Raw genomic sequence first — 25960 nt, 5'->3', positions numbered from 1 at the left:
ACAGGTGGTCTGCCGTATGTCAAGTCTAAAAGCACTGTGGAGTCTAGGGGTCTATGAATTGTTCAGTAGTTAAAACTCTGATGTTCATAGGCAAAGGCCAGGAGTTCCATCACCATCAAGACAGTGGATTTCAACCAAAAACCCTTTGTTCTTCAGGCCCACTTTATTTCCTGATAGTGCCTGGTAAATGAATTTCATTGACCACAGTGGGGGGAAGGAGGCCAACTTCTGTTTGGTCTCAGGAGGCTCCCTCCCTCCCAACACCAGCACCCCTGCCCCCAGATGTCTCTCTACTGCCAGTCTACTGATGTTGCCTTTCACTGGTGAGATCTCTACTCTTTATATTACCAGTGGCTTCCCTTTTCACAAATGCTTCCCTGGAAGCATTTCCTCTATGAAAGTTTTCTTTGATTTCCTACCACTGCAGAATCATGAAAGAGGGTAAGAAAGAGACAGAAGGTCAGTAAAAACCAACCCCCTTGCTCATTCACACCACAACATCTGCAACTTATTTTAGTGTCCCTTAGTACTAAATAAAGTCCAGAGTGATGTGGGAAGAAAAACTAAAAACAAGGATTACATTCTAGTGTTCTAATCCTCTTCCTGCCTCACCTTGGGCATTTGAGACTGTTTGCATCTCTGAGAGAGGACCACCAAGGAGGGAAAAGGTGGTCTTTTCATAAGTTTACATAAATGAGGTGTAAAAAAGAAAAAAACAACCCAGCAACATGTAAAGGAAACAAAGGAAAGACTGCGGGAATTTTTGCACTGAAAATGTAAGACTGGAAGAGGATGGAAGATAAATCCAAGAAAGTTGAGGTGGGTAGGGAGGGAATGAGCTGAGTGTGGGGCATTTTGGGGCCTGAGAGGAAGAGAGAGCTCAAGAACCAGCCAGTGCTAATGACAGGGACAGGGATGAAGACAAAAGGATTTGCTTCTCAGAAGTTCTGCTGTGGACTTTGTACTAGCTCTTGTTGGTTTTCTCTTAAGAGGCTGGTTGGGGAAGCAACTATCATGGGGTCTGTCACCCCTTCCTGGGATTGCACCTCTAGGGTCCTAGGCCCAGAACATTGTCCAGCCCATTAGTTTATCTGCCCCTGTAGGAAGGAGACAGGGTTTTTGCCTGCAGCAGGGAGGGAAGCATGCAACCCATCACCTGGTGTTGACATTAGGAGATCAGGAGACACTGTATACCACAGACCAGACTTGGTTCTTGCTGAGTCTCTCCTCTGTGAATAAAGTAGTATTCGGACCAATGCTTTGCTTCTTGAGCTCTCTTTAGCTACTCCAACCCCACAGGGGAGGCAGTGGGTGCAGCCTGCAGTGGGCAGACCATTACTAGTGGTGGGCAGCACTGTATATCTCACCTCCATTAACTGGGACCCTCACCAGGGTTTGAGAGCTGGAGCTTCCCACTGGACAAAACAAGTAAAAATTCACATTTTGTATTCAGATATTTATATTTATATTGAGATATTCTCAGTTGCAATGTGGGTTTTACTTGAATGTTTGAAACAGGGTGACCTGAGGTCCTGTGGTTATACAGTTGCAACTGCCAAGGGCAAACACAGAGACTCCAACTTCCTGTTCTTCATCTCATGATTGATCAGTAATTAAAACTGCTTCTCATAGTTGGCTAAAATAATAACTGAGATGTCCCCTTTCAGGAAACAACCCCAGTTACAAATCACCTCATCTCTAGCTTGTTTACTCCTCACAGAAAGCAGCAAGTCCACCCTTCTGAGATGTTGATCTGTGGATCTGGTGTGTTCTCTTCATTGCAATAACCTAAAAAAATCAGTCTCCCTACTTTGCCCAACATTTTTGCCTTTGCTACAGCAAGGGAGATAGCAACATGTTTCTAGGATGGCTGGGACTGACCCTCTCCCTTCAACATTCCATTCATTCATCTAGTTTTTTCTTCCAATGAACCAATATCTAAATTCCTCTGCTTGGCCTACATCTTGCAGGGTCAGACCCAGGGTTCCTCTTCCCTAAAGTCACTCTGCTATGACAGGAACACTCCAACATACGCTTGCCTTGGGGGCTTACTTCCTGAGGACTTGGCTGCTCCTTCCTTCTCTAGAAATTTCCACATCTGGTCCTTCACTTTGTTTCTGTCCAGATGTCCTGTCCCCAACCAACCTAGATAAAACTGCTGACTGCATCTTTCTTCCCAGAGCTCACCTCTGCCTGAACATTTATTTAATCTACTTTTTGCCTCTCTTGAAGACAAACACCATTAGGGCAGGTGTCTAGAAGATTGTCCAGCACAAAGAACAAACTCAGTAAGTGATTGTCACTCACCTACAGAGAGGAGAGCCCAGCAGAGCTAATGCACCAGCACAGGTGAGGCTTGGTGTTGACACGGGATCAAGACCATGTAATAACATGGGAAATTTTGATTACATAAAGTATAGCAAAACCATCAAATCTATGCTTATAGTTACCTCTGGTTTGGGGAGGGTGATGTTATTGAGAAGGATAGAGAGTAATCTTGGGTTAAACGCAGTATTTTTTTCAAGTAAGATGGGTAGTACATACATAGATAATCATTATATTTTCCAATTTTTTATGCCTGAATTATTTATAGTAATAAAAAGTGAGTGAATTGGAAAAGAAAAGATGTAAATAGCACAGAGGAAAATGTTTCAGAAAGTTTTAGGAACCGGTGTGGTGGCTAGAGGAAGATGACTATTTTTAAGATAGTCTTAAATGGAAGCTCCATACGGTCAGAATTTTTTGTTTGTTTTTACTTTCCCAACTTCAGAACCAGGAAACATTGCCTGGAACATAAAAAAACATTAAATAAATGTATTTAAATTAAAAAATGAATGAATGAATGAAGCCTACCAAGTCATGTCTGTATGTGGGTGGAAATGGGGTGGTAGATGATGCAGAGGAGAGCAGTTTCTTTTCAGAAAAAGTACAACTCCTGAAAAAACGAGGGCTTAAGATTCAGAGTGCACACGAGGCCTTTGATGAAGCCAGAGGCACTGCTATTACTTGATAGGACAGAAATTTGGATCCAGCTGCAGAAATAAATTTGTAAATTTACTAATGACAAGGTTCTTTTTTGAGGATTTCCATGAACTCAATGGAGTAAAATTGCAAATGGGAGTTGATAAATTGTGAGGTCTTGAAGGAAAGGAGGCATGGAATCTTCCCAGAGCAAAGAAACATGAACGTTTTAAGTGAGCTGCAGCTCCTCCCTCTGACCCATAGGCTCACCTCTCCTTTCTCTATCCTGCTTCTGGCCCAGAAGCTGGCTGACATAGGCAACATCAATGGTGTCCAACACCCTATAATTCCGGTTGGGTTTGGCCAACGGAAATTGCTGGCAGGAGCTAGAAGAAAAGGGGGTTGATACTGGTATTTCTTTTCCTCTTTTCTGCAGACTGCAGGTTTGCTGTATCATTTGACCACATATTGTCTGGAGGCCCTCTTCACACAGCTTTAGGAAGTGATAATGCTATTTCACCCTTACAAGCTGCAGGCACTTCACTCCCCTTTGTAGTTTCTTAATACTGTGCCCATACTTTGCAAAGAATCACTTCATCAAACTCTTCTCATACTTTGCAGTTTGACTGTGCTCTCTGTTCCCTGCCTAATCCATAACCTAAGTGGATCCAGGAAATAAACTCACATAGTAACAATCGGAACTATTTTCCTCACATTTCTGAGGGAGGCAGGGTTAACCTCCTTTCTGGAGGGAATAGAATCATGCTGCTCATGGCTACAGCAGCATTGCTATCCCTGAAGGTCAGCAGGAGGACAAGACATTGGACCCCAGTGTCCAATGGACATTGATCACCAAGGTGTCTGGAATCACATGGCTTCTGACAGATAAACAGGGAACAGTATCGGAACTGAAAGCCAAGGATAATGTCTTCAACTGATAGCATGAGTGGTTGGTCAGAAAGCTCTGAAGGCAACTTGAAAGGAGCCAGCATATCTGGTGAGGCCCAGGCTCAGAGCCTGACTATGAGATTTGGCAATGATGCTGGTGGGGAAGAAGTGGGACCCTGATAGTGGGGCAAAGATATGTAATTAAACTCAGACCTACCTGAGAACACTGAACCAAAAACCTCTGACTGGACCTCCCTCAGCACTGTACAGGAGAGCAGCCTCATCGGGTAACAACCATTTTGTGGCTCACTTGATTTAGTATTTCCCAAGATGATATGAATTTGCCTCAAGACTTATGCCCCAAACCCCTCATTTCTCCAGGGGTCTAAGAAACTAGTATGTCCTGTTAATGAGGTATAAAGTCTACTTCAAGAAAAACTATCTTGCTTATTGAAAAAGTTCCCACTCTGTGTAGGGAGTACATAAGGAATTGGAGTCTGTGGATATCACACAATAAAGGATGAAGTATAATGCTTCAACAAGTCAACACTTACTTGGAATTTGAAATTAAATGTGTTGGGTTGAGCACTTGCAAGAGGTGTATTTTGCCAAAGTCTTCACTTTTGTCTCATGTTTAAAGGGTTTGCTAACAAAATAATCCACTTGCTATATACAAATAAATAATACAAATATTTATTAGAGAAGTATCTAGCTTGCATTAAATATACTAACATTAAAAGAAAAGAGAGAGAGAAAGAGCAGAGAATACGTCACCAAATTGGGTTTTGACCAACACGCAGACTGAATCAGCACTGGGAAGTCCTGTGTCACAGCACATCTGGAGTCCCAATTGGGAAAAGATTCCAAGGAAGTGCATCTACTCCATGGGTGAGACTTCAAAGATATCACCATCAACCTGTGACCAAACTGCAAGCCTGGTTTCATGTTAATGTTGTTTGTTTTGTCTTGTAAAACTTGGAATGTTGTTAAGTCTGGGGCTTGGTTGGCCAGGCCCCCTCCAGGGGCTCAACAATCTCGAAATTCTTCCCCCATCTTATCTATGGTACTACAAGTCTTACACAAACATCAGGCAGTCTCTCCTGGTCACTCCCAGCCTGGGCAGTGTCCAGGCAGGTTGGAAGCAAGATCAGAGGCCTGCTCTGCTCTTTTGCCTGTGAAGCCTGAAAACGACTACTATTTTATTTCCCTAATGAGGTGTAAATTCTAGGTACAGCTGGTTAGTTCTTGGCATATATACAAAGGAATCCAAAGGCTTGGACTGACTGTGTCTGATCTACCCCACTGCTCCATGCATTCTCTGCCAGAGAATCCAGAGGCCACTTCCTTCATGAAGGCATCAGGCGTGGCAAGGCATAGAGGAAGACACAGCATCCATGGAAACCTCTGTTATGACTGTGCTCTGGAGAGTTGTTGAGAGTAGGGGACACAGTAATGGAAGTGAGTCCTCTTTTCCCAATGGTGATAATGTGATCCCAAGGCAAAAGAGGTACTTCATTGGGAAGCACTTCATTGTCACAGTCAGGGCGGGCACACTGACCACAGTGAGCTTCAGAGACATATGCCAAAAGGCAAGTTGATCATAGAGTTCATAATAATGAATTACATGGGTAGCTTCACACATAAAAGTGGATGGAATCTGGATCTGATAAGAAGTATCAAGGATCCTAAGAAGGATTAATGACCTCAGCCATTTCCTAGACCTAAGTGTATTCTTCAAAGGGAGGCCATATTCCTTTGAGATCGAATTCTTCAGCACAGCTGAGGACATGCTTGTGATCTCACATCTTCTTTGGAGGAAGGTGTGGTAAAAGAGCATAGCCATTTGCAGCCATTTAACAGGAACTTGTCTGCTGATGTGCTCCTGCCCTGTTAGTTGTTTGGCCTGAGGCGACCCAGCCTAAAGTCTACAAGCTCTATGGTAGGGCTAAAGGCAACCTCTGAAAGGACTTAAGCCAATACGCGCCTCCCAGAACTGCTGCTGCCAGAGCCTGTGACAGGCCACTGCCAACCCACACCTCAAACACTCACAGGTAGATCTGGATCAGTCTCTTGTGGGGTCACTGCTCCTTTCCCCTGGGTCCTGGTACACACAAGATTTTGTTTCTGCTCTCCTAGAGTGTCTGCTTTCCCCAGTCCTGTGGAGTTTCTGTAATCAAATCTCTCTGTTCCTCAATGTCAGATTCCCTGGGGATTCCCAGTCCCTTTGCCAAATCCCCAGGTTGGGAAGTCTGATGAGGGGCCTAGGACCTTCATAACAGAGCAAGAACTTCTTTGGAATTACTGTTCCAAAGTGTGTGTCACCCACCTATTGGGTATAGGATTTGATTTCAATTTGATTGTTCCCCTCCTACTGTCTTGTTGTGGCTTCTCCTGTGTCCTTGGATGTAAGGTATCTTTTTTAGGGGTGTTCCAACGTCCTCCTATCAATAGTTATTCAATACTAGTTGCAATTTTGGTGTTCTTGCAAGAGAGGATGAGTGCATGTCCTTCTATTCCACCATCTTGGGCTTCCCCATCACCCATCAGCAGACAATTGTATTAAAAATTTACTGAGCATGGCCCTGCCCACCAAAGCAAGACCCAGTTTTCCCCAAAGCCAGTCTCTCCCATCAGGAAGTTTGCACAAGCCTCTTATCCTCATCCATCAGAGGGCAGACAGAAAAAGCAAGAACTACAATCTCACGGCCTCCAGAATGAAAACCACAATCACTGAAAGCTAAACAAAATGATCATATGGGCCACAGCCTTCTGTAACTAGTGAAGCCATGAGCCATGACATACAGGGTTAACCAAGATGAGCAGGTCATGGTGGAGAGTTCTGACAATACATGGTCCACTGGAGAAGGGAATGGCAAACCACTCAAGCATTCTTGCCTAGAGAACCACATAAACAGTATGAAAAGGCAAAAAGATATGACACCAGAAGATGAGCCCCACAGGTCAGAAGGTATCCAATATTCAACTGCAGAAGAGCAGAGAAATAGCTCAGGAAAGAATGAAGCAGCTGGACCAAAGAGAAATGACTCCTAGTTGTTGAGTGTCTGGTGGTGAAAGTAAAGTCTGATGCTGTAAAGAACAATATTGCATAGGAACCTAGAATGTGAGGTCGGTGAATCAAGGTAAATTGGATGTAGTCAAACAGGAGATGGCAAGAGTGAACATTGACATTTTAGGAATCAGTGAACTAAAATGGATGGGAATGGGGGAATTTAATTCAGATGACCATTATATCTCCTCCTGTGAGAAAGGATCCCTTAGAAGAAATGGAGTAGCCCTATTGTCAACAAGAGAGTATAAAATGCAATACTTGGGTGCAATCTCCAAAACAACAGAATGATCTCGATTCATTTCCAAGGCAAACCATTCAACATCACACTAATCTAAATCTATTCCCCAACCACTGATACCAAAGAAGCTGAAGTTGAACAGTTCTATGAAGACCTACAAGACCTTCTAGAACTAACACCAAAAAAGATATCCTTTTCATCACAGGGTCTGTCATTCAATCACCAAGTCATATTCAACTCTTCCCAATCCCATGGACCGCAGAACACCAGGCTTCCCTGTCCTTCACCATCTCCCAGAGTTTGCCCAAATTCATGTCCATTGACTCAGTGATGCCATCCAAACATCTCATTCTCTGTCACCCTCTTTCTTCTGTGTTCAATCTTTCCCAGCATCAGGGTATTTTCCAATGAGTTGGTTCATAGCACTGTACAGGAGTCAGTGATCAAAACCATTCCAAAGAAAAAGAAATGTAACAAGACAAAATGGTTCTCCTAGGAGGCCTCACAAATAGCTGAGAAAAGAAGAGACATTAAAGGCAAAGGAGAAAGGGAAAGATGCACCCAACTGAATGCAGAGTTCCAGAGAACAGCAAGGAGAGAAAAGAAAGCCTTCTTGAAAAAAAAAAAGAAAGCCTTCTTAAGCGAACAATGCAAGGAAATAGAGGAAAACAATCTATCTCTTAAAGAAAACTAGAGATACCAAGGGAACATTTCATTCAAAATGGGCACAATAAAGGACAGAAACAGTAAGGACCTAACAGAAGCAGAACAGATTAAAAAGAGGTAACAGGAAAACACAAAACTGTACAAAAAAAATCTTAATGACCTGGATAACCATGATGATGCAGTTACTCACCTAGAGCTAGACATCCTGGAATGTGAAGTCAAGTGGGCCTTGGAAGTATTACTATGAACAAAGCTAGGTAGAGGTGATGGAATTCCAGCTGAGCTATTTCAAATCCTAAAAGATGATACTGTTAAAGTGTTGCACTGAATATGCCAGAAAATTTGGAAACTCAGCAATGGCCACAGAACTGGAAAAGGTCATTTTTCATTCCAATCCTGAAGAAAGGCAATGCCAAAGAATGCTCAAACTACCATACAATTGCACTCATTTCACATGCTAGCAAGGTAATGCTCAAAATCCTTAAAGCTAGGCTTTAGCAGTATGTAAATAGACAACTTCCAGATGTACTAGCTGGATTTAGGAAAGGTAAAGAAACCAGAGGTCAAATTGCCAACATCCACTGGATCATAGAAAAGACAAAGCAATTCCAAAAATGCATCTACTTCTGCTTCACTGACAACACTTAGAGATGACAACATTTAAATTACATGCAGAATACATCAATGAAAAACCCACCACGACGAATCCCAAGCTGGAATCAAGACTGCCAGGAGAAATATCGGCAACCTCAGATATGCAGATGACACCACTCTAGTGGCAGAAAGTGAAGGGGAACCTAAGAGCCTCTTGGTGAAAATGAAAGAGGAGAGTGAAAAATTAACACTCAACATTCAAAAAACTAAGATTATGGCATCTGATCTATCACTTCATGGCAAATGGATGGGGAAATAATGGAAATAATGGAAACAGTGACATATTTTATTTTCTTGGGCTCCAAAATCACTGAAGATGGTGACTGCAGTCATAAAATTAAAAGACTTGCTTGCTCCTTGGAAGAAAAGCTATGACAAACATAGATGACGTATTAAAAAGCAGAAAAATCACTTTGCGGACAAGGTCTGTATAGACAAAGCTATGGTTTTCCTGTAGTCATGTATGAATGTGAGAGTTGGGCCATAAAGACAGCTGAGTGCCAAAGAATTGATACTTTTGAACTGTGGTATTGGAGAAGACTCTTGAGAGTCCCTTGGACTGCAAGGAGATCAAATCAGTCAATCCTAAAGGAAATCAGCCCTGAATATTCATTAGAAGGACTGATATTGAAGCTGAAGCCCCAATACTTCAGCCAACTGATGAGAAGAACTGACTCATTGGAAAAGACCCTGATGCTGGGAAAGATTGAGGGCAGGAGGAGAAGGGGGCAACAGAGGATGAGATGTTTGGATGGCATCACCAACTCGATGTATATGAGTTTGAGCAAACCCTGGGAGATACTGAAGGACAGGGAAGCCTGGCATGCTGCATTTCATTGGGTTGCAAAGAGTCAGACACCTCTTAGCAACTGAACAACCACAATAACAGTTATTTGTACATTGATGAAAAGAGATTTTCTTTTCTAGTATTAATTTTCTGTAATTCTCAGTGACCCAAATGCCCTCTAGTTCCTTATACAGAGTAGCAGCCTACAGAGGTCAAATGGTGGGTGCATTCTTGGTCTAGGCTCATACAATACTTGATTCTATGAAGTAGTAGACCCATCTTGAGGTTATTTCCCCAGCTCCAGAGTGAGTCCTGGGATAGGTAATATGATAAATAACTGTCAGACACTCCAAATTTGTTCTCTTTTATATTAGGAAGCTTCTCATCCATACCAAGAGAGTAAAACAAAAAAAAATACACCATCTCAATTTCCTTTCTCAATGGAAAATTTAAAGGCTAATACCAATCAGTGACTTAAAATTACCCTGCAAAGTGAGAGACAAATTGCACTAATCACACACAAAAATTAAAAAATACAATTCTTGGAGGTCCATTTTCAATCTTGTAGGAAACATATAACACATTGGAGAAGCTACTCCAACCCATTACCAGATGACCTCCTGAAGCTGCAAATTTTGAGGGACACTCAACCAAATAAAATTCCTACAGCAGGCCCCGCTGTCAAGCAAGCTGCCTTGCCAATTGGGCCTTCTCAATGGCATAGCACATTGAAGGAGTCCCAGTGTCTCTGGCTGACCTCAATGGGGATATCACAATGCAGAGCATGAATGGCTGGATAAGGTCCACACCCTCCCATTCTGACTACTAGTCTTCACTGTAAAAGCAGCTCTTGGCTGCTACTGGGCCCTTCTACAGATTGAAGACCTTATTGTGGGAAACATTGCCACCAGACAAAGTTGAACTGTGTGCTGTAAACCAAATATCCTCTAACCAACTGATCCATAAAGTTAGGCATGCACATTGTCTTCTGTTATGTGGTGTTTAGGAGACTGGGGCCCAAGATCTGCAAGGCACCCACAAATTGCAAGAGGAAGTGATTCCAATTCCCATGGCAGTTGTATCTGTTGCTTGGCTACCTGTCCCTCCACCCCTGCCTGCACATGGCCTTAATCTGGATAGAGGTGCTTTTCAAACCTGCACATAGCTTCTAATGCAACTCAAGAAGGACATGATCTTCATATGCAGTAGAAGAACACTCTTTATCTTGAATTCAGACTGTGTGTCCCCATGGTCCTTGGACCTTCAGGGTTTATACATGAGGCATCAGAACAATGTTTAACTCTGCCGTTTCAACATTCATAGAAAAGCCATTTGTTCCTTCAGTGCTGTCTCTTTCTGTCATTATGAAATAGGATTTAATAGGTACTGGATCATTTACCTATTAATTTTGGAGACAGTGTAAGGAGAATTGACAAACTTGATAGAAAATCTGGTGGCACTTTCATTGTTTCTTTTATTGCAGACATGAACATTTTTTTCATTTGCTGAAGAACGAAAATGGTGTACAGAGCTAAGTATCTTCCATCTGCCCATTCAGATTTACTCTCCTTCTACTTGTCCTGCTGTATCCACAGGAGCAGACCTATGTGGACAAGATCAACAGTTCCTCTACCGAAAACTAAGAGACTAACCAATTCTAAGACCTTTTCTCAAGGGGCAGTATGTTTTAAATATTTTTAATGTTTCCTTACAAATTGTATGCCCTTCCCAAGAAAAGTATGCATTAGGAGTATACACAATTTGAATTCTTAATATTTTAACATAAAAAGTTAGATGTGAAGGAATTATATGTGAAGTTAAATGTGAAGGAAAGCAGTCACTTCAGGAGAAGTGACATTTAAACAACACAAGCCTTTTGTGTCTTTTCCTATAGAACAGAGCAAGATATATATTGAAATATACACATTTTCCTATAGTAGAATCTTGGGTAAGTTATCTTGTATTTATCACAGCTTCACCCAAATAAGAATGTAGATAGCAAAATCTCCATTCCAGAGCACCCCCATGGTAAGCACCTTTTTTTCTCCAGAGAGTGGTTTTGTGGCAGTTTTCTACTGACATTGATGATGGGTCAAGTTTCCCTTAGTCTTCATACATTGTATATCTACTAATTCCATCCCATCACGACATGAGCAACAAGGAGGTAACACATCCCCACCATGCAGGAGACAGCCATCATTGGAAAGCCCAGCCTGAAACACAGAGAAGTGGATTATGGTATCTGGTGTCTGGAGAGTACTGTGAGATCTGAATTCATAATTATATTATTGCAAAAGAATGTGGCCTTAAGAGCTTTATATCTCCATAAAGGTAATTGTCTCTTATTTCTAGAAATCAAAAGTTGGGTTCAGCCTAGATGATGTGGATGCATGCCTCCATGAGATAGCCCCTACTGTATCCCCCAAATAAATTTCAGTTCATTTTGGCAGCACTATTTTACAGGCACCACCAATGACTATTTTACCCAGTTCCTGCATCCAAATTGCAGGGGTGCCATAAAAAAACAAGCAGGCAGGGCCTGGGACCCCAGAGCAAGCCCAGCTCCCTCAGAGCAGATCCTCCTTTGCAGGAGCTGGCATCAGCTGCACTCCGCCATCCAGGGACTCCTCTCTGTGCTATGCTCCTGAGAGGTACCTGCTCCCAGGCTGCCCCCAGTCTTCAATATTCCTAGATCCTTTCAATCATGAATTTTTTCACTAGGTAATGCCATGCAGGATGTCACAGTCTCATTATGCACCCTCAATCTGGACAGTCAAGGCACAAATCCCCATTGGAATGTTCAAAAGAACAGCATAAAATACCAATGTCTTGCTGACTAATAAAACATACTTATATTAAATATGTGTGGCTTATTTTTAATTACTTAAGCTTAGGGACTATATAAACAGAAAATTTAAATAAATTTTTGAAGTACCTGAAAAATTCCATGAAAGAGAATCCATATCCATGCTGTTCTGCAATTCCTGCACAAACCACATTTGCTGATGCTCCAATCAGTGTCCCATTACCTAGAATCAAAATTCGAAAAGCATAATAAAATCTCAGTTCATCTTGGAGGTAGACTTCTATTCTCTTTTGTTCTGTAATACTTGAACCATCACACAGACTTTTGATTTGATGATTATAGTTCATTATGAAAGTGATTGCTTGTGCGAATATCTGCAGGGAACACAAAAAACACCAGCAAAGAGAAGATAAATTCATTGCTTGTAAGTGTTCATTTTTGAATAGGGCTATTGTTGTTGAATGTGATAGGAAAGAAGAAATGCTAAGGAGAACTAGCAAATCACCATGGGACATGGTGGCATATATCTTCCAGAGGAAAATGAAAGTAGATTCACCATGAGAAATACAAGTAGGTTCTCATCTCAAATGAAAACCACCACCACTCCAGGTCAGGACATGTACCAGGAAATCCTTTGTGTGTATGGAAAGATGGATGTAAGCAATCAGGATAATATAATGCTTCTCTGGGTGGGCCTTTTTGACAGAATGCATGATCTTCAGGGAGACTAACGTGCACACGTATATACAAGTGTGGCCTCAGTGAGGGATATGACTCAAGCCTGACACTCAACAGAGAGATGGGATCAGGGAAAGGCAGAATCTACTGGGTGAAGCCCTTTGGGATCTTTTATCCACTAACCACAGAGGTCAGTGTTTGGGGATGGGTGCAGAACCCAGGCATAGCCAAGTTAGTTCAGTTCTGGCATTGTGCATCACTGAGGACTGTGAACTAGGAGACACAAATCTGCAACTGCTAACAGCCCTTATTGGCCTGAGGAGATGGCTTTTTAATACTGGACAGCAGAGCAGGAGGGTGAGGATCAAGGAAGCTGTGCCCCAAGGTGCTATGTTGGCCCAGAACTCCACACTGGAATACGGAGGATGGAGAGAGGTAAGGAATAAATGATAAGCTGTGTCACCTATGAGGTTTATCCTGTCCCTCCCCCCCCCCACTTAGTCCTTACACTGTCCTGAAATACACAGACATCCAACACAACCACCAGGTCCATAGGTAGGCAGGGCAAAGGCTCACGGTTTAACTTCACTCTTCCTGATTTTATTCCATATAAGAGTTCAACCTAGTTTCCATGAAAACTCCTGAAATAGCACACCATATCCACTTACATGCTTGCTCTAAGGATGAAATATATTTGACATGTCAATAATATAAGACTTTGGATCTTAGGAGCTTAATAAAAATCTTCAGGGTCTCCTCAGAGCTCTGCACCCCACAAGCCCAAGCCCCAGTCTGCTGTGCTCACTGTGTTTCTGATGGTCCATTTCATGACAATCCTCCTGTACCTCAGTGTAATTCAAAGTGTATGGACCCACCCAGAATTTTAGGAAGGGTGCAATAGAGGTGGGAGGTCGGGAGGGGCAAGCCCATCACCAAGGGGAGGGATAGCTGCCCCATAGCAGGGGAGGGCATGGCAGACCAACATTCAAACTGCTTGGGCAGGACAGATTTTAGGGTGGCAAAAATTAGGCATAGACCCTGATTGGTGGACAGTCCAGACTATAAGATGTTGCCTTGTTCCAGGTAGTTAAATGATGATACCCCCTAGCCCCATAGAGAAGCCCACACCTTAGTCCTCAGAACATGTGCTTATGTCATTATGTTACTATGTATGGCAAGAAGGTCTTTGCAGAAGTATTTCAGGTTATAGATCTTGAGATGCGGGGTTACTCTGAATTATCTGAATGGGCGCAACTGACTCACGTGAACCCTTAAAAGTAGGGAACTTTCTCAAGCTAGAAGCAGAAGAGAAGCCTCAGAGGGAGAGTCATAGAGATCCGGGAGACTCCAGGGAGCTGCAGCAATACAGGGGTAGGAGAGATCCCAGAGGAGAGCTGGAGGGAACCCAGGGTAGAGAGTGTGAGAGATCCAAGGGGGTGGAAGAATTCCCACCATGAGACTTCCATATAACATTGCTGGTTCTGAGATTTAGATCCAAAGGCCATAACCAGAGAGGCCTCGAGGAGCTAAGGGCAGCCTCAGCTGACAGCCAGCAAGGGACTGGATATTTAGTCCTACACCTCCAAGGAACTGGATTCTGCCAACAACCTGAGTGAGTTTGGAAGCAAACACATCCTAAAAGTCCCCAAAGTTTATCTATTTTTTATGACCAGAACTGAGTCTGGATTTCCATCTCAGTTCTGAGATCTGCCTCGGCTCCCACCTTCCCCCTACCCAAGACTTCCATTAGCATCTTCCTAACTGCCTCACCCTAGGCAGGCTCTCCCTCTCACCCTAGCAGGTCATTCCACATGGAAATCAGCTCATATCCTTCAGGGGCTCACAGGGAGCCTGTTAACAAAGACATGGCACAATGTATGAGATGGGCAGTGGGCTTGAGATCAGACAGGCAGAGAGAAAATGCTCAGGGGGCTGAGCACTGAGGTCCTCAGTGTCCCCATGGAGAAAGCGAGGCACAGAGTAGCAACATGCTGACATGCGAATGTTCCTCAGAGGGCCCTGCCAGCCTCCATCGCAGAGCACACACCTCAATAGCTGAGTAGCATCTGCTTTGCACCCCAAACGTTGCTACTCCAGGATTTAACACTGAAAACTCTCCTGAATAAAACAGAATGTCACACATAATTCAAGGTCACATTCAAGAACTTGAGTGAGCTCTAAAAAATAAAAGGCAACACTTTCTTTCTCTCATGTTAAGGATTAATATTTGAAAAATACTCCTTTTGGATCAAAATGGTGGAGGAGAAGGACATGGAACTCACCTCCCCCAGCAAACACATAAAAATATATATCTACATGTAGAACTAATTTCACAGAAAACCAACTGAAAGCTGACACGAGATCTCTTACACAACCGAAGCAGCAGGAAAGATTCCCATGTAACTGAGCAGGATAGAAAAAAGGCATTGGGATGAGACTGGCGCCTCTGGGAGGAAGTTGTGAAAGAGGAAAGGTCCACACAGGTGGTCTCTCTCCCTGGGAACTCCCCCTTTCCTTCATAGAGGTCTTCTAGGACAGAGAGATGTACAGGAGGGGCATGAACTCTACTTGCAAGGAGTGCATGTGTATCCGTTGATGTACATGAATCAGTTGCTACCTCACGCCACTTCCCACCCCACACAGGCCCTGAGCAGGGCTTCTAATGTGCCCTGCCCAGCTAGGCAATGAAACACAGGCTTCAGCAGAAGGACCCTGGGAGAGAATATGGTCTAGTTCCAGAGGGCTTGGAGTGTAGTCCAGGCCAAAACTCAGAGCTCATCATTAGCACACACAGAGCTGGGCATAAGTCTGCCATAGGAGCCCCATCATTGGCACATGCAAGTTAGAGCATAAGTCTCCATAGGAACATTACTGTCAGCACGCTCACAGCACTGCACAGCTCCAGTGTTGCCAGGCTTGTGACCTTGACTATGGCAACTTTGGCAGCAGTGGACTTTGTTGATGCATCAACCAGCTGGTTGGTGGCATCACAGAATCACTTATCTACCATGAAGAGTCCCTAGGGTGTGGTACAAAGTAATTCCTTTCCCTGTGGGAGCCCTTCAGTTCTGCCCACCTCCAATGCAGCTTAGAGCTAGGTCTGGGATAGACAGGTCCTGGAGAGCCCTACCACAGACGCAGCCTAGGCCCCAGGGGGCAGACCAGCAGTCACAAAACCTTGCCCCCCAGCAACAGCCTAGCAAGAGGTCTGGGATGAATACAACAGAGAAAGAGACATAACCTTGGGCTGCTTCTGGCAGAACTGCAAATGGCTGCACGGGTGGCATATAGACCTGATGTGCACATACAGGGCTCACTTCCTTCGTGCTCACCTCCTTAGGAATAGAGCACACACTTCAGGGCAATAAAGCCACATGGAATACAACTCCAACTGGAAAACAGACCCTGTCCCATGGAATTAACTGCCATGGAACAGAATAAAGAAAAAGAATGAAAAGAAATGAGGATGCAACATTGTTTGTTTGGTGCATTTCACCAACGTTTGAATAATAGGGATCCCAGAAGACAAAGAGAAAGAGAAAGGGCCTAAGAAAATATTGAAGAGATTATAGTTCAAGAATTCCATACAGTGTGAAAGGAAACATCACACAAGACCAGGAAATTAAGATACAGGATAAATCCAAGGAGGAACATACCAGAACATATATTAATTAAACTCAGAAAAACTAAATACAATGAAAAAAAATATTGAAAGCAACAAATAAAATATAAGGGAATCCCTATAAAGCTATCAGCTGAATTTTCAGCAGAAACTCGGCAGGCCAGAAGGGAGTGGCATGATATACTCAAAGTGATGTAAGGGGAAAACCTACAATCCAGAATATTCTACCCAGAAAAGTTATTATTCAAATTCAAGGGAGAAATAAAAAAACTTTAAAGACAAGCAGAAGCCAAGAGAATTCAGCACCACCAAACCAAGGAGCTTCTCTGGGCAGGGGGGAAAAAAGGCTACAACTAGAAACATAAAATCACAAATAGGAAAACTCACCAGTAAAAGCAAACATACAGTAAAAGCTGGAAATCAACCATACACAAATATAATATCAAAACCAGGAACTATGAAGAGAGGACAGATATAGGAAATGGGAACTGCATTTAAAAATAAGAAACTAGTAACTTAATATATATATAACATATATACACACATATGCGTATATCAGTCAGTCAGTTTAGTTGCTCAGTCATGTCCAACTCTTTGTGACCTCAAGACTTCCCTGTCCATCACCAACTCCCAGACCTTGCTCAAATGCATGTCCATCAAGTCAGTGGTACCACTGAATCATCTCATTCTCTGTTGTACCCTTCTCCTCCCACCTTCAATCTTCCCCAGTATCAGGGTCTTTTCCAATAAGTCAGTTCTTTGCATCAGGTGGCCAAAGTATTGGAGCTTCAGCTTCAGCATCAGTCCTTCCAATGTATATTCAGGTCTGATTTTCTTTAAGACTGACTGGTTTGAGACAGGAGCCAAGATGGCGGAGGAGTAGGAAGGGGAGACCTCTTTCTCTCCTACAAATTCATCAAAAGAATATCTGAACGCAGAGCAAACTTCACAAAACAACTTCTGGTCGCTAGCTGAGGTCATCAGGCGCCCAGAAAAGCAGCCCATTGTCTTCGAAAGGAGGTAGGAAAAAATATAAAAGATAAAAAGTGAGACAAAAGAGCTAAGGACGGAGACCCGTCCCAGGAAGAAAGTCTTTAGAGGACGTTTCCAGACACCGGGAAACCCTCGCACTGGCGGGCCTGGGGGAAGCGTTTGAATCTAGGAGGGCAACCTGACTGGGAGGGAAACAATAAATAAAACCCACAGATTACGTGCCTAAAAGCAACTCTCAGCAGAAAAGTGCCCCAGACACCCGCATCCGCCACCAGCAAGTGGGGGCGGCACGGAGAGGAGCAGGCGGCATTGTTTGGGGGAGGGTCCGGGCCTGAGTGCCCTGAGGACAATCGGAGGGAGCTTTTGTGAGTTGCCGGCTTGAACTGTGGGAGAGCAGGGAAGAGAGAGAAAATTGACCAGCCCGAACTCGCTGCCGGCCGTTCGCGGAACGGGGGGACCGAGAGAGTCCGGAGAAGGGCTCACAGACTGCGGGCCGGCCCGGACCCGCCAGAGCCGGGAGCAGGTCGCGGCGAGACACAGCGCGCAGGCACCCGACCGACGCGGGCGGGGACGGGCTGGGGGCAGAGGGCAGAAGGCGCACACATCCGACTGGCGCGGCAGAAACCGAGATTGGGACCGTGGGAGAGGGTGCGCCGCACCCGGAGAGAGTGCGCCGGTCAAGCTTCTGGCTGCCTGGACCGCTCTGACGGGGAAGGCACAAGAGCGGACTCAGCCTTTTGTTCAGCGGTTTTGTGGATCACCCGAGGACTGGAGCTGCGCGAGGCGCGCTCCATGACGAGCGGCCGAGATTCTGAGCAGCGCAGACGGAGAAACCAGCGCCAGCCCCTCCCCGCAGCGCCAGCCCCTCCCAGCAGCGCGACAGAACTAGCTACCTGAATAAGAGTCCACCTCCGCCTGCCTGTGTCAGGGCGGAAATGAGGCTCTGAAGAAACCGGCAAACAGAAGCCAAATAAACAAAGGGAACCGCTTCAGGAGAGAGCGGTGCAACAGATTAAAATCCCTGTAGAAAACATCGATTACACCAGAAGAGGCCTGTAGATATCGAGATCTGTAAGCTGGAACAAGGAGATATCTGAAACTGAGCCGAACCGACACTGACCGCAACAGCTCCAGAGAAATTCCTAGATATATTTTTACTTTTTTTTTTTTTTAATTTTTTCTTTTTTATTTTTTCTCTTTTATTTTCCTTTAAAATTCCCTATTACTCCCCCATCATTCCTTAACTTTCATTTTCATAGATTTTTATGATTTTTTTAATTAGGGAAAATTCTTTTTTTTTCTCTTTCTTTCTTTTTTTCCTCCTTTTTCTCTTCTATTTTCTATTTTTCTTTTTCTCTTATTTCTTTTAAAGTCCTCTAGTACTCCTCTACTACTCCTTAATTTTCATTTTCAATACACTATAACCTTACAAAAAAAAAAGAGAGAAGCCCTATTTTTTAAACTGAACTTCATATATATTTAAAAAAAATTTTTTGTGTGTGTTTTGGTTTTTGTTTTTAATATAGTATTTTTAAGAGTCTAATCTCTACTCTAGATTTTTAATTTTTGTTTTTCAATATATGATATAAATTGTGAACATTTAAGAATCAAATATTCAGTTCCCATTTTTATTCAGGAGTGTGTTGATTTTTCTCTCCCAATCTTGACTCTCTGTTTTCTACCTCAGAACACCTCTATTTCCTCCTTTCTCCTTTTCTTCCCAATCCAATTCTGTGAATCCTGGTGGGTGTCTGGGCTACGGAGAACATTCTGGGAACAGATAACTGCGTAGATCTGTCTCTCTCCTCTTGAGTCCCCCTTTTTCTCCTCTTGCTCAACACTATCTCCCCCCTCCCTCTCCTCTTCTTCATGTAACTCTGTGAACCTCTCTGGGTGTCCCTAACGGGGGAGAATCTTTTTGCCATTAACCTAGAAGTTTTATTATCAGTGCTGTGTAGTTGGAGAAGTCTGAGACTACAGGAAGAATAAAACTGAAATCCAGAGGCAGGAGACTTAAGCCCAAAACCTGAGAACACCAGAAAGCTCCTGACTACATGGAACTTTAAGTAATAAGTGACCGTCCAAAAGCCTCCATACCTACACTGAAACCAACCACCACCCAAGAGCCAATAAGTTTTAGAGCAAGACATACCAAGCAAATTCTCCAGCAACGCAGGAACACAGCCCTAAACGTCAACATACAGGCTGCCCAAGGTGACACCTAATACATAGACCCATCTCAAAACTCATTACTGAGCACTCCATTGCTCCCCAGGGAGAAGAAATCAAGTTCCACGCACCAGAACACCGACACAAACTTTCCTAACCAGGAAACCTTGACAAGCCAATCGTCTAACCCCACCCACTGGGTAAATCCTCCACAATAAAAAGGAACCACAGACCTCCAGAATACAGAAAGCCCACTCCAGACACAGCAATCTAAACAAGATGAAAAGGCAAAGAAATACCCAACAGGTAAAGGAACATGAAAAATGCCCACCAAGTCAAGCAAAAGAGGAGGAGGTAGGGAATCTACCTGAAAAAGAATTTAGAATAATGATAATAAAAATGATCCAAAATCTTGAAAACAAAATGGAGTTACAGATAAATAGCCTGGAGACAAAGATTGAAAAGATGCAAGAAATGTTTAATAAAGACCTAGAAGAAATAAAAAAGAGTCAATTAAAAATGAATAATGCAATGAATGAGATCAAAAACACTCTGGAGGGAACCAAGAGTAGAATAACGGAGACAGAAGATAGGATAAGTGAGGTAGAAGATAAAATGGTGGAAATAAATGAAGCAGAGAGGAAAAAAGAAAAAAGGATCAAAAGAAATGAGGACAACCTCAGGGACCTCTGGGACAATGTGAAACACCCCAACATTCGAATCATAGGAATCCCAGAAGAAGAAGACAAAAAGAAAGGCCATGAGAAAATACTCGAGGAGATAATAGCTGAAAACTCCCTAAAATGGGGAAGGAAATAGCCACCCAAATCCAAGAAACCCAGAGAGTCCCAAACAGGATAAACCCAAGGTGAAACACTCCAAGACACATATTAATCAAATTAACAAAGATCAAACACAAAGAACAAATATTAAAAGCAGCAAGGGAGAAACAACAAATAACACACAAAGGGATCCCCATAAGGATAACAGCTGATCTATCAATAGAAACCCTCCAGGCCAGAAGGGAATGGCAAGACATACTGAAAGTAATGAAAGAGAATAACCTACAACCTAGATTACTGTACCCAGCAAGGATCTCATTCAGATATGAAGGAGAATTCAAAAGCTTTACAGACAAGCAAAGGCTGAGAGAATTCAGCACCACCAAACCAGCTCTTCAACAAATGCTAAAGGATCTTCTCTAGATAGGAAATGCAGAAAGGTTGTATAAACGTGAACCCAAAACAACAAAGTAAATGGCAACGGGACCACACCTATCAATAATTACCTTAAATGTAAATGGGTTGAATGCCCCAACCAAAAGACAAAGATTGGCTGAATGGATACAAAAACAAGACCCCTATATATGCTGTCTACAAGAGACCCACCTCAAAGCAAGAGACACATACAGACTAAAAGTGAAGGGCTGGAAAAAAATATTTCATGCAAACGGAGACCAAAAGAAAGCAGGAGTCGCAATACTCATATCAGATAAAATAGACTTTCAAATAAAGGATGTGAAAAGAGACAAAGAAGGACACTACATAATGATCAAAGGATTAATGCAAGAAGAAGATATAACAATTATAAATATATATGCACCCAACATAGGAGCACCACAATATGTGCGGCAAAAGCTAACAAGTATGAAAGAGGAAATTAATACTAACACAATAATAGTGGGAGACTTTAATACCCCACTCACAACTATGGATAGATCAACTAAACAGAAAATTAACAAGGAAACACAAACCTTGAATGACACAATGGACCAGCTAGACCTGATTGATATCTATAGGACATTTCACCCCAAAACAATCAACTTCACCTTTTTCTCAAGTGCACACGGAACCTTCTCCAGAACAGACCACATCCTGGGCCATAAATCTGGTCTTGGAAAATTCAAAAAAATTGAAATCATTCCAGTCATCTTTTCTGACCACAGTGCAGTAAGATTACATCTCAATTACAGGAAAAAAATTGTTAAAAATTCAAACATATGGAGGCTAAATAACACGCTTCTGAATAACCAACAAATCATAGAAGAAATCAAAAAAGAAATCAAAATATGCATAGAAATGAATGAAAATGAAAACACAACAACCCAAAACCTATGGGATACTGTAAAAGCAGTGCTAAGGGGAAGGTTCATAGCATTACAGGCTCACATCAAGAAACAAGAAAAAAAGCCAAATAAATAACCTAACTCTACACCTAAAGCAATTAGAGAAGGAAGAAATGAAGAACCCCAGGGTTAGCAGAAGGAAAGAAATCCTAAAAATTAGGGCAGAAATAAATGCAAAAGAAACTAAAGAGACCATAGCAAAAATCAACAAAGCTAAAAGCTGGTTTTTTGAAAAAATAAACAAAATTGACAAACCATTAGCAAGACTCATTAAGAAACAAAGAGAGAAGAACCAAATTAACAAAATTAGAAATGAAAATGGAGAGATCACAACAGACAACACTGAAATACAAAGAATCATAAGAGACTACTACCAGCAGCTCTATGCCAATAAAATGGACAACTTGGATGAAATGGACAAATTCTTAGAAAAGTATAACCTTCCAAAACTGAACCAGGAAGAAATAGAAGATCTTAACAGACCCATCACAGGCAAGGAAATCGAAACTGTAATAAAAAAATCTACCAGCAAACAAAAGCCCAGGACCAGATGGCTTCACAGCTGAATTCTACCAAAAATTTAGAGAAGAGCTAACACCTATCTTACTCAAACTCTTCCAGAAAATTGCAGAGAAGGTAAGCTTCCAAACTCATTCTATGAGGCCACCATCACCCTAATTCCAAAACCAGACAAAGATGCCACAAAAAAAGAAAACTACAGGCCAATATCACTGATGAACATAGATGCAAAAATCCTTAACAAAATTCTAGCAAACAGAATCCAACAACATATTAAAAAAATCATACACCACGACCAAGTGGGCTTTATCCCAGGAATGCAAGGATTCTTTAATATCCGCAAATCAATCAATGTAATACACCACATTAACAAATTGAAAGATAAAAACCATATGATTATCTCAATAGATGCAGAGAAAGCCTTTGACAAAATTCAACACCCATTCATGATTAAAACTCTCCAGAAAGCATGAATAGAAGGAACATTCCTCAACATAATAAAAGCTATATATGACAAACCCACAGCAAGCATCACCCTCAATGGTGAAAAATTGAAGGCATTTCCCCTGAAATCAGGAACAAGACAAGGGTGCCCACTCTCACCACTACTATTCAACATAGTGTTGGAAGTTCTGGCCACAGCAATCAGAGCAGAAAAAGAAGTAAAAGGAATCCAGATAGGAAAAGAAGAAGTAAAACTCTCACTGTTTGCAGATGACATGATCCTCTACATAGAAAACCCTAAAGACTCTACCAGAAAATTACTAGAGCTAATCAATGAATATAGTAAAGTTGCAGGATATAAAATTAACACACAGAAATCCCTTGCATTCCTATATACTAACAATGAAAAAACAGAAAGAGAAATTAAGGAAACAATACCATTCACCATTGCAACAAAAAGAATAAAATACTTAGGAGTATATCTACCTAAAGAAACAAAGGACCTATACATAGAAAACTATAAAACACTGATGAAAGAAATCAAAGAGGACACAAACAGATGGAGAAACATACCGTGTTCATGGATTGGAAGAATCAATATTGTCAAAATGGCTATTCTACCCAAAGCAATCTATAGATTCAATGCAATCCCTATCAAGCTACCAATGGTATTTTTCACAGAACTAGAACAAATAATTTCACAATTTGTATGGAAATACAAAAAACCTCGAATAGCCAAAGTAATCTTGAGAAAGAAGAATGGAACTGGAGGAATCAACCCTGCCTGACTTCAGACTCTACTACAAAGCCACAGTCATCAAGACAGTATGGTACTGGCACAAAGACAGAAATATAGATCAATGGAACAGAATAGAAAGCCCAGAGATAAATCCACGACCTATGGACACCTTATCTTTGACAAAAGAGGCAAGGATATACAATGGAAAAAAGACAACCTCTTTAACAAGTGGTGCTGGGAAAACTGGTCAACCACTTGTAAAAGAATGAAACTAGAACACTTTCTAACACCATACACAAAAATAAACTCAAAATGGATTAAAGATCTAAATGTAAGACCAGAAACTATAAAACTCCTAGAGGAGAACATAGGCAAAACACTCTCCGACATAAATCACAGCAAGATCCTCTATGACCCACCTCCCAGAATATTGGAAATAAAAGCAAAAATAAACAAATGGGACCTAATGAAACTTAAAAGCTTTTGCACTACAAAGGAAACTATAAGCAAGGTGAAAAGACAACCCTCAGATTGGGAGAAAATAATAGCAAATGAAGAAACAGACAAAGGATTAATCTCAAAAATATACAAGCAACTCCTGCACCTCAATTCCAGAAAAATAAATGACCCAATCAAAAAATGGGCCAAAGAACTAAACAGACATTTCTCCAAAGAAGACATACAGATGGCTAACAAACACATGAAAAGATGCTCAACATCACTCATTATCAGAGAAATGCAAATCAAAACCACAATGAGGTACCATTACACGCCAGTCAGGATGGCTGCTATCCAAAAGTCTACAAGCAATAAATGCTGGAGAGGGTGTGGAGAAAAGGGAACCCTCTTACACTGTTGGTGGGAATGCAAACTAGTACAGCCGCTATGGAAAACAGTGTGGAGATTTCTTAAAAAACTGGAAATAGAACTGCCATATGACCCAGCAATCCCACTTCTGGGCATACACACTGAGGAAACCAGATCTGAAAGAGACACGTGCACCCCAATGTTCATCGCAGCACTGTTTATAATAGCCAGGACATGGAAGCAACCTAGATGCCCATCAGCAGATGAATGGATAAGGAAGCTGTGGTACATATACACCATGGAATATTACTCAGCCGTTAAAAAAATGAATTCATTTGAATCAAGTCCTAAGAGATGGATGAAACTGGAGCCCCTTATACAGAGTGAAGTAAGCCAGAAAGATAAAGAACATTACAGCATACTAACACATATATATGGAATTTAGAAAGATGGTAACGACAACCCTATATGCAAAACAGAAAAAGAGACACAGAAGTACAGAACAGACTTTTGAACTCTGTGGGAGAAGGTGAGGGTGGGATATTTCAAAAGAACAGCATTTATACATCTACGGTGGAAATCAGATCCCCCAGCCCAGGTGGGATGCATGAGACAAGTGCTCGGGCCTGGTGCACTGGGAAGACCCAGAGGAATCGGGTGGAGAGGGAGGTGGGAGGGGGAATCGGGATGGGGAATACGTGTAAATCTATGGCTGATTCATATCAATGTATGACAAAACCCACTGAAATGTTGTGAAGTAATTAGCCTCCAACTAATAAAAAATTAAAAAAAAAAAAAGAAATTGAAAATGCAATTTAGGAGTCATGTCTTATAAGTGCTTACAAACACCAATTATTATTTTTTAAGCAATCTCATAAGAGGTATGCCAGGGAAATATTATGCAAAAGTTTGACTAATTATGTGTAAAATTGTTCTAAGTATTGCTGAAACTAGTGAAAAACTGGGTTCACTCTAATTACCCAGCAATAAGAGATTGTTAAAATAATATATGGAGCATCTAAATAATGAAACACTATTAGCTATTAAATAATTTTTAATAGAAAAAAAAAAGAAAGAATAAGTAAAAATTGCTTTAATAAAAAATGTATCTACCTCTATTTAACTTTGAATATATATTCTTTCTTTCTTTTCTTTCTTTCCTTTCTTCTCAACATATTTGTTAGTTCTGTTTTCATTGCTTTATTCCCCACTTGGCACCTTGCTTTAGTTTTGTCTTCCAGTTTGTGCTTTAATTAGTTTTGTTCTTAACTGGTAGATGTAATTTTTGATTTCCTTTGTTTGCCAGGTCAATCTACTGTACTTTATTTTTGCTGGACTGTTTTGATTTTGCTTATGGGTGTATATGTGTGTGTGTGTGTGTTCCATTATTTTAATTATTATTTGACTGATTTTGTAACTGCCATTTGTATGGGATTCATCTTTGGTTTCTCAATTTTGGGTATTTGTTTTAATCTCACTTAATGCCATCACAAACCACTTGTGGAATCTTCATTCCTGACCAGAGATCAAGCCCTGAGCCTTTGGAATGAGAACTCTGACTACAAAACCCTAGACTACCAGAGAACTAACCCTCGGGAGTATCAAATAGTGAGAACTCACACAAAGGAAACCCCTTGAATACAAGACCTGGCATCACCCAACCACCAGTCGCACCCTGTACAGGACGTCTCATCTAAACAACAAACAAAACAAAAATACAAACCCAATCATCAGCAGACAGGATCACCACCTCTCTCAACCTTGCCCATCAGAGAAAAAAACAAAACAAACAAC

General features: G+C 41.9%; 1 protein-coding gene across 1 annotated transcript in view; it reads right to left on the bottom strand.

The window, feature by feature from the left end:
* Positions 1-9612: 9612 nt before the first annotated feature.
* The window catches only part of OCA2 (OCA2 melanosomal transmembrane protein), a 124386-nt gene continuing 108038 nt past the window's right edge, over positions 9613-25960 (bottom strand). Inside the window, exons 19-20 of the mRNA XM_043487769.1 lie at positions 12200-12293; positions 9613-11477 (exon numbers count right to left, since the gene is read on the bottom strand). Of these exons, the coding sequence (XP_043343704.1) occupies positions 11393-11477; positions 12200-12293 (179 nt within the window). The 3' untranslated portion in view covers positions 9613-11392. The remainder of the gene's footprint in view (positions 11478-12199; positions 12294-25960) is intronic.

This window comes from Cervus canadensis, chromosome 15 (assembly GCF_019320065.1).
Source record: "Cervus canadensis isolate Bull #8, Minnesota chromosome 15, ASM1932006v1, whole genome shotgun sequence".
In the NCBI taxonomy this organism is placed as follows: Eukaryota; Metazoa; Chordata; class Mammalia; order Artiodactyla; family Cervidae; genus Cervus; species Cervus canadensis.
The sequence above is the reverse complement of the archived record's forward strand: the minus strand, read 5'-3'. Positions and strand labels throughout refer to the sequence as shown.